The sequence below is a fragment of the Hypanus sabinus genome, chromosome 17 (assembly GCF_030144855.1).
Source record: "Hypanus sabinus isolate sHypSab1 chromosome 17, sHypSab1.hap1, whole genome shotgun sequence".
In the NCBI taxonomy this organism is placed as follows: domain Eukaryota; kingdom Metazoa; phylum Chordata; class Chondrichthyes; order Myliobatiformes; family Dasyatidae; genus Hypanus; species Hypanus sabinus.
In genome coordinates, this window is record NC_082722.1 from 891272 (window position 1) to 905030 (window position 13759).

The 13759-nt window shown below is 43.0% G+C and overlaps 1 protein-coding gene across 2 annotated transcripts in view; it reads right to left on the reverse strand.

The window, feature by feature from the left end:
• Positions 1–471: 471 nt before the first annotated feature.
• ciapin1 (cytokine induced apoptosis inhibitor 1) overlaps positions 472–13759 on the reverse strand; it is a 58627-nt gene continuing 45339 nt past the window's right edge. For both annotated transcript variants that reach the window (XM_059992453.1, XM_059992454.1), the window contains exons 7-9: positions 11799–11917; positions 7274–7355; positions 472–820 (exon numbers count right to left, since the gene is read on the reverse strand). In XM_059992453.1, the coding sequence (XP_059848436.1) occupies positions 710–820; positions 7274–7355; positions 11799–11917 (312 nt within the window). In that variant the 3' untranslated portion in view covers positions 472–709. The remainder of the gene's footprint in view (positions 821–7273; positions 7356–11798; positions 11918–13759) is intronic.

Sequence of the window (13759 nt, forward strand, 5' to 3'; positions counted from 1 at the left end):
CTGAGCATATTCATAGCAAATACTTTGGAGAAAATCATGACATAGACCAGGAGGGAATGGGTGGCGCAGCAGTTAGCATAACGCTACTACAGCACCAACTGAAAGATTGGAGTTCAATTCCCACAACTGTCTATAAGAAGTTTGTACATTCTCCCTGTGACTGCATGTGTTTCCTTCAGGTGCTCCAGTTTTCCCCCATGTTCCCAAAGACATATGGTTAAAATTATTTAGTTGCAGGCATGCTATACTGTCGTTGGAAGCCAGGCGACATTTGCTGGCTTCCCACCACAATCCCCGGACTATGTTGGTCATTGACACAAAATGACACATTTCACTGTATTTTTCAATGTACGTGAGACAAATAAAGCTAATCTTTAAACCTAAATTGTGGAAACATCATGCCGATCCCTTTGTCATGGGAGACAAGTGGTGGAACTAGCAAGGCATTCACATTCTCTCCTCCAGCAGAAGAACAGTAAGGAATAAATGACCATTTATTTCCCCACCCCAATAAACCCCCAAATTAAGATCACAATAAACCTAATCTACTCGCAGTGAGACAATAATTTCTGTCTGACTGCATCAAGTCCAAAGCTTCACTGATTTGGTTGAGGTGAGAACAAAACCCAACAGTTCTGATGGATGGAAGAGATTCACCCTGATGGGTAGACATTCAGCAACGGATCCATCAAAGCCTTCTTTGAACACATCAGGCATCACTGAGAGTCTTGTTTGACAGCAGGATTTGTTCACCAGGCTTGAATGCAGGCATCCCCATGTATGGACAACTCGCACATCGAAATGCATCGCCCAGATAACACTGCAAAATCAAGTAACAATGTTAGAGCTCTCCTCTTTCCTAATGGACGGTGTATGCAAAGAACGCCACATGCAGTGAGGCCCTCGGGCAGCTCTCCCAGTGTAGAGTGCCCTCTTGCTTCAAATTAACCACCATTATCACTGTACCAAAAAAAGACCAAAGTAACAACTGGCATCCTGTCGCACTCACCTCAATAATAAGCAACTGCTTTTAAAGGCTGGTCAAGGATTACATCTGCAACTTGTTACCGTCCAAACTGGACCCCCTACAATTCGCCAAACGACACAACTGATCAACAGATGACGCAATAGCCAATGCTCTACATACCATCCTTATACATCTGGAGAAGAAGGATGTCTATGTGAGAATGCTGTTCTTGGACTACAGTTCAGCATTCAACGCCATGGTTCCATCCAGGCTTGATAAGCTCAGAGACTTTGGCCTTGATCCTGCCTTGTGCAGCTGGATCCTGGACCTCCTGTCAGATCGCCAGAAGGTTGTATGAGTGGGCTCTCTCATCTCCAACCCTCTGACTCTCAATACAGAAGCCTCTCAAGGCTGTGTACTGAGCCTCCTCCTTTACTCCCTACATACACACAGCTCCAATCTGCTAATTAAATTTGCCAAGGACACTACATTGATTGGCCTTATCTCAAACAATAACAAGGTGGCCTACAGGGAAGAAGTTATCTCTCTGACACAGTAGTGTCAAGAAAACAACTTCTCTCTCAATGTTGCAAAAACAAAAGAGCTGATTGTGGATGACAAGAGGAGTGGAGACGGGCTAACCCCTATTGACATCAATGGATCTGCGGTTGAGAGGGTAAACAGCTTCAAGTTCCTCGGCATCCACATCACGTGGTCTGTACACACTAGCTGTGTGGTGAAAAAGGCACAACAACACCTCTTTCATCTCAGACGGTTAAGGAAGTTTGGTATGGGCCCCCAAAATCCTAAGAACTTATGGGACCTGCTCCGACGGGATGGTTTGCACATGAACTGGAAGGGGACCAACATCCTTGCGGGTAGGTTAACTAGTGCTGCTCCAAGAGGTTTAAACTAGATTTGCAGGGGGAGGGGAACCAGAGTGTTAGAGCAGATGATGAGGTGGAGGAGGATAAAGGTCATGTGAGGACTGCTTGTGTGGACAGAAATCAAAGATTTGTATGTGATAGAAATGTTCCCAGATGCCAAACTGTACAGACTGGGGAAGAGGCATCTGGCTCTCAAATAGAGAAAGATAGGAGACAGCGTGAGGGAGGATAGGCAGGTGATAGAGAAGGGACACGCTCAGACCGAAGATTTGGGATGTCTCTATTTTAACGCAAGGAATGTTGTGAACAAAGCAAATGAGCTTAGAGCGTGGATCAGTATTTGGAGATGTGATGTGGTGGCCGTTACAGATACTTGGATGGCTCAGGGACAGGAATGGTTACTTCATGTGCTGGGTTTTATATATGTTTTAGAAAGGACAGGAACTGAGGCAAAAGAGGTGGGTGCGTGGCACTGTTGATCAGATATAGTGTCAAGGCTGCAGAAAAGATGGACATCATGGAAGGATTGTCTACGAGTCTCTTTGGGTGGAGATTAGGAACAGGAAGGGGTAAATAACTTTACTGGGTGTTTTTTTATAGGCCGCCCAATAGTAACAGGGATATCAAGGAGCAGATAGGAAAACAGATCCTGGAAAGGTGTAATAATACGAGTTGTCATGATGGGAGATAATAATTTCCCAAATATAGATTGGCATCTCCCTACAGCAAAGGGTTTAGATGGGGTGGAGTTTGTTAGGTGTGTTCAGGAAGGTTTCTTGACACAATATGTAGATAAGCCTACAAGAGGAGAGACTGTATTGAATTTGGTATAGGGAAATGAACCTGGTCAGGTGTCATATCTCTCAGTGGGAGAGCATTTTGGAGATAGTGATCATAATTCTATCTCCTTTACCATAGCATTGGAGAGAGATAGGAACAGTCAAGTTAGAAAAGCATTTAATTGGAGTAAGGGGAATTATGAAGCTATCAGGCAGGAAATTGGAAACTTAAGTTGGAAACAGATGTTCTCAAGGAAAAGTACTGAAGAAATGTGGCAAATGTTCATGGAATATTTGTGTGAATTTCTGCATAGGTACATTCCAATAAGACAGCAAAGTTATGGTAGGGTGCAGGAACTGTGGTGAACAAAGGCTGTAATAAATTTTGTCAAGGAAAAAAGCTTACAGAAGGTTCAGAGAGCTAGGTAATGTTAGAGATCTAGAAGATTATAAGGCTAACAGGAAGGAGCTTAAGAAGGAAATTAGGAGAGCCAGAAGGGGCAATGAAAAGGCCTTGGCAGGCAGGATTAAGGAAAACCCCAAGGCATTCTACAAGTATGTGAAGAGCAGGAGGATAGCCGTGAAAGAATAGGACCTATCAAATGTGATGGTGGGAAAGTGTGTATGGAACCAGAGGACATAGCAGAGGTACTTAATGAATACTTTACTTCAGTATTCATTATGGAAAAAGCTCTTGGTGATTGTGGTAATGACTTGCAGCAGATTCAAAAGCTTGAGCATGTAGATGTTAAGAAAGAGGATGTCCTGGAGCTTTTGGAAAGCATCAAGTTGGATAAGTCGCCGGGCCCGGAGAAGATGTATCCCAGGCTACTGTGGGAGGCGAGGGAGGAGATTGCCGAGCCTCCAGCGATAATCTTTGCATCATCAATATGGACGGGAGAGGTTCCAGAGGATTAGAGGGTTGCAAATGTTGTTCCTTTATTCAAGAATGGGAGTAGAGATAGACCAGGAAATTACAGACCAGTGAGTCTTACCTCAGTGGTGGGTAAGTTGATGGAGAAGATCCTGAGAAGCAGTCCTTATAAACATTTGGAGAGGTATAATATGATTAGGAATAGTGAGCATGGCTTTGTCAAGGGCAGGTCGCGCCTTATGAGGCTGATTGAATTTTTTGAGGATGTGACTAAACACATTGATGAAGGAAGAGCAGTAGACGTAGTGTATATGGATTTCAGCAAGGCATTTGATAGGGTACCCAATGCAAGGTTTATTGAGAAAATAAGGAGGCATGAGATCCAAGGGGACATTGCTTTGTGGATCCAGAACTGGCTTGCCCACAGAAGGCAAAGAGTGGTTGTAGACGGGTCATATTCTGCATGGAGGTTTGTCAGCAGTGGAGTGCCTCAGGGATCTGTTCTGGGACCCTTACTCTTCGTGATTTTTATAAATGACCTGGATGAGGAAGTGGAGGGATGGGTTAGTAAGTTTGCTGATGGCACTAAGGTTGGATGTGTGGATAGTGTGGATGGCTGTCAGTGGTTACAGCAGGACATTGATAGGATGCAAAACTGGGCTGAGAAGTGGTAGATGGAATTCAACCCAGATAAGTGTGAAGTGGTTCAGTTTGGTAGGTCAAATATGATGGCAGAATATAGTTTTAATGGTAAGACTCTTGGCAGTGTGGAGGATCAGAGGGATCTTGGGGTCCGAGTCCATAAGACACTCAAAGCAGCTGCGCAGGTTGACTCAGCAGTTAAGAAGACATATGGTGTACTGGCCTTCATCAATCGTGGAATTGAATTTAGGAGCCGAGAGGTAATGTTGCAGTATATAGGACCCTGGTTAGACCCCACTTGGAGTACTGTGCACAGTTTTGGTCACCTTACTACAGGAAGGATGTGGAAGCCATAGAAAGGGTGCAGGGGAGATTTACAAGGACGTTGCCTGGATTGGGGAGCATGTCTTATGAGGATAGGTTGAGTAAACTTGGCCTTCTCTCCTTGGTGCGATGTAAGATGAGAGGTGACCTGATAGAGATGTGTAAGATGCTGAGAGGCGTTGATCGTGTGGATAGTCAGAGGCTTTTTTCCGGGGCTGAAATGGTTGCCACAAGAGGACACAGGTTTAAGGTGCTATTGAGTAGGTACAGAGGAGATGTTAGGGTTAAGCTTTTTACTCAGAGAGTGGTGAGTGCGTGGAATGGGCTGCCGGCAAAGGTGGTGGAGGCGGGTCTTTTAAGAGACTTTTGGACAGGTACATGGAGCTTAGAAAAATAGAGGGCTATAGGTAAGCCTGGTAATTTCTAGGGTAGGGACATGTTCGGCACAACCTTGTGGGCTGAAAGGCCTGTATTGTACTGTAGGTTTTCTATGTTTCAACGTTTAACTTTCTACAGTGACACAACTGAGAGCATCCTGACTGGCTGCATTACTGCCTGGGATGGGAACTATTCCTCCCTTAATCACAAGTCTCTGCAGAGTGGTGCGGACTGCCCAGTGCATCTGTAGCTGTGAACTTCCCACAATTCAGGACATTTACAAGGACAGGTGTGTAAAAAGGGCCTGTAGGATCACTGGGAACCCAAGCCATCCCAACCACACACTATTCCAGCTGCTACTATTCCGGAAACAGTACCGTAACATAAAAGCCAGGACCAACAGGCTCCGGGACAGCTTCTTCCAACATGCCATCATACTGATGAACTAACACTGACTTGAGTGTACTCTATATTACATTGACTGTTCTATTTATTATAAATTACTATGATTGCACATTGCACATTTAGATGGCAACGTAAAGATTTTTACTCCTCATATATGGGTAGTATGTAAGAAACAAAATCAATTCAATTAATAAGAGTAGCAAGACCATACAGAGGAAGAAACATAAGGACAACTTTGGGAACAATGAGAAATTATCATTGGTAATGATAATTGGTAATGATCTTCCAAGAAATAATAGATTCTGGAATGGTTCCAGAGGACTGGAAAATTGCAAATATCACTGCTCTTTACGAAGAGAGAGAGGCAAAAAGAAGGGAAGTTATGGGCCAGTTACCCTTTAGAGGTGGTGAAATATTGGAAGTCCATTATTAAGATTGAGATTTCTGGGTACTTGGAGGTATGTGAAAAAAGTAGGCTGAAGTCAGCATGGTTATTTTGAGGGGAAATCTCGCCTGACAAATCTATTGGAATTCTTTGAGGAAATAACATAAAGAGATAAAGGCGAGTCAGTGGATGTTATTTACTTGGATTTTCACAAGGTCTTTCAGAAGGTGCTGCACATGTACAAAATAAGAGCCCATGTAATTACAGGAAAGATACCAGCATGGATATAAGATAGATTGATTGGCAGGAGGCAAAGAGTTGGAATAAAGGGGGCATATTTTGGTTGGATGCCAGTTACAAGTAGTGTTCTGCAGGTGTTGGTACTGGAACTGCTTCTTTTCATGTTATATGTCACCAATTTGGATAGTGGAATTGATGGCTGTGGCCAGGTTTGCAGATGATACAATGATAGGTGGCGGGGCAGTTAGTGTTGAGGAAGCAGGGAGTCTGCAGAAGGACTTGGAAAGATTGGGAGAATGGGAAAAGAAGAGGCAGATGGAATATTGTGTAAGTAAGTATATGGTTATGCACTTCAGTAGAAGGAATAAAGGCAAGGACTATTTTCAAAACGGGGGGAACATTTAAACATCAGAGATGCAAAGGGACTTGGAAGTCTTTGTGCAGGATTCTCTAAAGGTTAATTTACAAGTTGAGTTGGTGGTAAGGAAGGCAAATTCAGTGTTACCATTCATTTCAGGACTAGAATATAAGATCAATCATGTGATGCTGAGGATTTATAAGACATTGATCAGACTGCACCGTGTATTGCGAGAAGTTTTGGGCCCCTATCTAAAAGATCTGGTGGCATTGGAGCGGGTCTACAGGACATTCACAAGAATGATTCTTGGAATGAAAGGGTTAACATATGAATAGCATTTGATGGCTCTGGGCATGTACTCGGTGGAGCTTAAAGAATGAAGGGGAGATCTCAGTAAAATCTACTGAACATTGAAAGGCCCAAATAGAGCGGATGCGGACATGATATTTCCAACAGGAAATGTGCACGACAGTGAATAATGGGGGGCCATCAATTGTCACTCCCGCCAGCTGGGAAAAGACCTGTTTATTCCACCAGTAATGAAAAGCAAACTGCTGCAGGACCTCACTGACTATTCCTTTGTCTCCGTAGATCCTGCTTGACTCACTGAGTTGCTCCACCAGATTATGTATTGCTCCAAGTTCTAATGACAGCAGTCCCTTCAGTCTCTATTTATTCTCTCTGTCTTCTGTGTGATAAATCATCAACCATTAACACACTTTCCCCAAGTACTGTCAGCAGCTATCTTGTGCACCAGCTTTTAGGTGGCACTGGAAATCTAAATGCATGACAACTCTCCTCATTGCGCCCTCCAAGATTAGTTCTTAGGTAATTTTCCTCCTCTCCATCCTTATTCTTGATGCACCTATTTCTGGGACATTTCATGGAAAACACTAATATTACAGTATTTGAAGGGATAAGCACAGAACAAGATTGGGTACAGGATTGATTCTCGTTTCTTAATACTTCAGAGGGAAGGCTTGGGCACTAGTTCAAGCTCCTGCCATCTCTTTAGATAACTTGGTGAAACTCACACTTCCACATGCCGACTTCACCTGGAAAGTCTTCACATCTTTGAGTTCTTTCCCTCCTAACTCCTCTGCGAGGCCACACGTGCTGAAAAAAGAGCAAGTTACACAGTGTACATACAGGCTCCTTTGCTTTAACAAGACTTGCTACAGCAGGGTGATAGCGAAAGGCTCCAGTACATGTCCAGTGACCATATAGAGAATACGTTGGGAGTGGGAACATGGGTAGCTGTGGGGTGGTATAGGGAAGGACCATCAAATATTTGAAGACTATGTGTTGAGGGTAGAGTCAGAGTTGTACAACACAGAAAGAGATGCTTCAGTTCACCATGTTCATGCTGACTTTTTAGGTCCATCTACAGTTGTCCATATCCTTCTATGCCTTGCTTATTCAAATAACTGTCTAAATGCCACTTAAATGTAGTGATTGTATCTGATTCAACCACCTCCTCTTACCCTCATATCCTCTTAAAAACTCCTCCTCTTACCCTGAACCCATATCCTCTTGTTTTTAAAACTACTATGGGAAGATTCTGACCATCTGTGCTTCTCATGCATACCTCCAGCAGGTCAGTCCTTAGCCTCATTTGCTCCAGTCAAAAAATAAACACCGCCTACTCAATCTCTCCCCATAACTACAGCCCTCCAACCCACGGAACATCTTTATTAATCTCCTCTGCGCTCTCTCCAACTCAATCACACCTTCCCTACAGTGCAATGAGTAGAACTGAAGGCAAAACTTCAAGTGAGGCCTAACTAGTGTTTTGTAAAGTTTCAACATAATGCCCCAATAATTATATCCTGTGCTCTGATCTATGAAGGCATGCAAGGCATACGCTTTCTTCATCTTTCTATTGACCTGTGTTGCTACTTTCAAGAAACAATGGACTTAGAATCCTCTGTCTCTAGGTTCATTAACATTTCTTGGTGCTAAACTATTGACTGTATATGTCCTACTATATTTGACATTCCAAAATATACTTCACATTTGTCAGGATTGAATTCCATCTACCAATGCTCTGCCGAACTTTCTGTCTGATGTATATCCTACTGAAGTGTAACACAACCTCCTTGCTACCTATAACACCATCAAGAATCCTTAAAACCACAAGATATACCTTTGGAGCAGAACTATACCATTCTGCCCATTGAGACTGTGCCATCATTCAATAACAGTTGATATTTCTTCTCAAACCCATTTTCTCACCTTCATCATTCAATCTTTAACCACTTTACCAAACAAGAGCCTCTCAATCTCTGCTTTAAATACACCCAATAACAGATTCCACAACCCTCACAGGCAAAAATTTTCCACACATTCACCTTTGGGTGAAGAAATTTCTCTTCATCTCAGTTTAATAGACTTTCCCACTAGTTTATGGCTGAGGCAGTCATCATATAAGAAACACTTGGATAGGTACATGTTAAGGGCAGAGATTAGAGGAATATGAGCCAAACCCAAGAAACTGGGCACCTGGGTGGTATGGACTAATTGGGCACAGGGGCCTACAATTGTGTTGTGTTGCTTTATGACCCAATAATGGAAACATCTTCACTATACCCACTCTAGTCACCAGAACAAACTGATGGATTTAACACTCCAAATCTGGATCATACTACCCAAGATGACCATCCTACATTACCTCTCTCCTTCCTTAAGCAGTAGTGTCATAGTTGTAGTTTTCTAGTCCCCTGGAACACACCCTGAATTTCACTGTTTCTTGGAAGATCACTACGAATGCCTCCCCAATCTCTTCAGGTCCCTCTCTCAGAACTCTGGACTGTAGTCTTATCTAGTCCAGCTGACTTATCCAAATTCAGGCTTTGCAGCTTCCCCAGAACCTTCTGCAAAGCATTATGTTAACTGCTACACTACTGTGTTGTCTCTGACTTCCTTTATCAGCTATGGTGTCTTAGTGTGCTTCTTCTTGTGATGAAATTTTGCTGTCTCTTCAGAAATCCCTGCCACTGCTGCTTCATCATCTTTTCTGCTATAGTCCACTTCCAATCAACTCTGGCTCGCTCCTCCCTTATGTGACTATAGTTAACTTTACTTAACTCTAATAGTGTTACACCAAATTGCAGTTCCCTCAATCAATGTGAATTACATTATATTATGATCTCTGTCTCTTCAGGGTTCCTTCACCTTAAGCTCCCCAATTGTCTTCCTAACTACACAACACAGAATTCAGAATTGCTGCAAATCCCTGTGGTACACCACTGGTCACAGACTTCCAATCTAAAAAGCAGTCCTAGAAGTAATTGATTTAATATCAGAGCTAAAGAGCTCTGTTGTACTGTTTTATATTCCATCTCCCAATTACTATTGGGAGGCCTAGATTAAACTGATTGAACTTTCTCTTATTCCTAAATGCTACCTTTATGGACTCGTTGGACCCCTCCAGAATATCGCAAGACTTGTTATGTTCTTTCTAATCAAATGCGTGACTCCCCTTGTCACCTTTGAAATTTCTAAAACCTGGAACATTGAGATGCCAGTCAATGCCCTTCTCTCTACCGTGATTATAATAATATCATAAACCAAATTGCTGATCCAAGCTCATGAGACTTACCCATGAGATTGTTCATAAATGCTACAGAGCCTACTAGCTCTGAATGCTCTTCTTACCTGCAAGTTTGATCACAGGAATTCCCCTCTATATTCAGATCAATTTTGCCTTCTGCTATAATGCTTCCCTCCCACCTACCAAATCAGCTTAAACTCTCCCAAGTACCATAAACAAACCTCCTTAATAAGATATTGGCAATCCTCCTGTTTAGGTGCAACCAGTCTTCGTGCTTACCCAAGAAGTGAATCTACTGATGCTCAAATCTAAAGCCCTCCTTCTTGTACCAGATAAGTACGTGTTAATCTGTCCTATCCTCCTAATTACCATATGGCACAGGGAATAATCCTGAGGGTACGATCTTAGGCTACGTCCACACTAGACCGGATAATTTTGAAAATGCCAGTTTCGTGTAAAAACAATAGACGTCCACACCAAGTGCTTTTGAAAATACCTCCGTCCACATTAAAATGGGTACTTAGGCGAATTTCATCCTACTGGGCATGTGCAGGACGCATCTACAGAAAAAAAAGCAACATTTGGTGCCGAACCTCGCAGTGAAAGTCCACGTTTGTACAGTTACAGACTAGAAAAACTTAAAACAAAATTGCTAAACAACAGACAGCTTGTTGCCTCTTACACCAGAGAACTTAAAACTAAAAAAACAAATACTGGAGCGTATGGAGGTAACCAACAGGGAGTTCACGGACAGTATGACCTGGATGACGACAAACATTGAAAAACTGAATAACTCTGTTGCATTAATGAAGCACCTTGTTAAATGCATAAAACATGTCTGCATCAGTGTTATCTTGTATTTCCATACTATGTTACAGTAGGCTGTTGCACATCTATTGTCAGAGATTTGCATAAATAGGTAAACCACCTTCATACAAAGCAAGGACAGAAAACAGGGCAAAGTGAGTATGCTTATTTATTTAGTAAGTTATGGGTCAAAGTATTTGGTGCGTACATTTCTAACTCTTCTGGCTTCAGTCTCATTGCTGTCTGTTGTGTGGGGGTTGCGTTCAGGAAAACAATGAAATGCGGCCATCTGTTCCGGCATGTCATGACAGCGTTTCTAGAAATCTCTGCTTACCCCGTCCACACTACTCTTGCCCAAGCGGCATTTTCAAATTTAAACACTCCGGAGGGCGCTTTAGAAAAGTTCCGTTTTTGGGGGAGGAGAACACCGTTTCAGTGTGGACGGAGGGTCAAAACAAAGAGAAAAAGCTTTGGTTACGGATTTATCTGGTCTAGTGTGGACGTAGCCTTTAAGTTGCACTCTTTAACCTTCTACCCAACTCCTTAATTCACTCTGTAGGAACTCCTCTTCTTCAGAATGTTCTGTACCAGCTCTATAATAACCATATCCCTGGCACCAGTGAGCCAACATATCATCCTACAGACCCACACTTGACCACAGAAACATATAAAGCTGAGAGCTTTGGGGGTAAGAGGGCAGATGAGGAGTGGAAAGGTAATAAGGGAGTGAGGCACAATTATGGGTAGAAGTGCATTTCGTGAGCAGGTGTTTCAAGGGTTAGGGTTTTAATATGATGTGGTGGAAGTGAGACAGTGGCGGGGGGGGGGGGGGCGTGCAGGATGTGTAAAAAGATAGGGGTGGCCAGTGGCAGTGCACGTAAATAGGGATATTGCTAAAGGCCAATAGGTGTCAATTCCTTGGCCATGGAACAGGGAGTACAAGAGCAAAGGAGGGAGAAGAGCTTCCCATGGGTGAGGGCAAGGATTAAAAAGATTCTGAGGAGGTAGTAAGAGCACATTGGGTTGGAGAGGTAGGTACGTGAAAATGAAAACCAGAAGGTGCAATGTACATCAAGTAGATATGTCAGCAGGGAGGTTCTGGGCAGGGGTACAATTAGCTGGCATCACAGACTACCAGGCAGACAGTTCATATGGTCTCTGTACCACCTCAGGGTTTTGGGTGTGAGCTGAACACTGACCAGTTTTTACAGGCCCGCTTCTTTTTCTTGTTGTCTCCACAGCTCATAATACGGAGCGAGGCTGGGTCAGGCTTCTTCAAATCATTTTCATCCAGCAGCTCATCAGAGTCAATAAGATCCTGTGGAAGAAAAGGGAGGGGAGAACTGATGTCAATCCTCACAGTTCTTCAAGCTTCTTGGATATGCATAAACACCACCACTTCATAGTTTCTATGGTAAAGACATTAAAACCTTGAATGACATCACATGTCCACGGTAACAGAAGTTGTTCCAAAGGGCTGCCTGAGTGGGCAAAGTTAACAGGTTTCTCACCCTAATAAACATTAGTGAAGCAGATAAGATAGGGAGTGGGATGAGTGGGGCAGTGGGTAAGGGGCCAAGAGACAGGAGGAAGGGCCTCATCCTGTTTTCTACTTAAGACATTAGTAACAAAATGCAATGTGAACTCTGGCTGTTCTCCTTTCCCCTGAAAATATTCTACACTCAAAGTTCAAAGTAAATTTATCATCAAAGTACATATATGCCACAATACATAACCCTGAGATGCATTTTTTGCAGGCAATCACAGTAACTACAAGAAACACAACAGAATCAATGAAAGATGCACCCAACAGGATGGACAACAACCAATGTGCAAATCTAAAAAAACAAATAGTGCAAATACAAAAATAGAAATAACAATAATATTTTTAAGGTTATACTTTCATCAACAAAAACAGGATTCAGTACTCCACACAAGGATATGCAATTCTGATAAGTATAAGAGCACAACTCAAAAAAATAAACAAATTATCACTATTGAAGAAAATGTTAACTAATGGAAGAGATCCCCATGATCTGAGCAGACGAGATGTTGACAAGGAAGATGTTGACCTGGCTTAGAGTTGGAGACTTCTACCCAGAAACAGGATGCCTTGTGGCAATACAGGACCAGCTGGTTAACACAAAAACGATCAAAGGTACATAATAAAATACCACCAGATTCAAGATGATATATGCAGAAAATGCCACGAGAAACCAGAAACAATCTAGCTCGTTACATAGAAACATAGAAAACCTACAGCACAATACAGGCCCTTTGGCCCACAATGCTGTGCCGAACATGTCCTTAACTTAGAATTACCTTGGGTTACACATAGCCCTCTATTTCTGTAATCTCCATGTACCTATCCAGGAATCTCTTAAAAGAGCCTACTGTATCCACTCACCATTCTCTGCGTAAAAAACTTAACCCTGATATCTCCTCTGTACCTACTTCCAAGCACCTTAAAACTGTGCACTCTCATGTTAGCCATCTCAACCTTGGGAAAAAGCCCCCGACTATCCACATGATCAATGCCTCTCATCATCTTGTACACCTCTATCAGGTCACCTCTCATCCTCCGTCGCTCCAAGGAGAAAAGGCCGAGTTCACTCAACCCATTCTCATAAGGCATGCTCCCCAATCCAGGAAACATCCTTGTAAACAACACACACAAAATGCTGGTGGAACACAGCAGGCCAGGCAGCATCTATAAAGAGAAGCACTGTCGACGTTTCGGCCCGAGACCCTTCGTCAGGACTAACTGAAGAGAAAGATACTAAGAGATTTGAAAGTAGTGGGGGGGGGGGGGGGGGGGAATGCAAAACGATAGGAGAAGACCAGAGGGGGTGGGATGAAGACTGGGAGACCATTTCACTGAACACCTACGCTCGGTCCACCAGAGAAAGCAAGATCTCCCAGTGGCCACATATTTTAATTCCACGTCCCATTCCCATTCTGATATGTCTATCCATGGCCTCCTCTACTGTCAAGATGAAACCACACTCAGGTTGGAGGAACAACACCTTATATACCGGCTGGGTAGCCTCCACCCTGATGGCATGAACATTGACTTCTCTAACTTCTGTTAATGCCCCTCCTTCCCTTCTTACCCCATCCCTGATATATTTAGTGGTTTGTTTTTTCTCTCTTTCTGCCC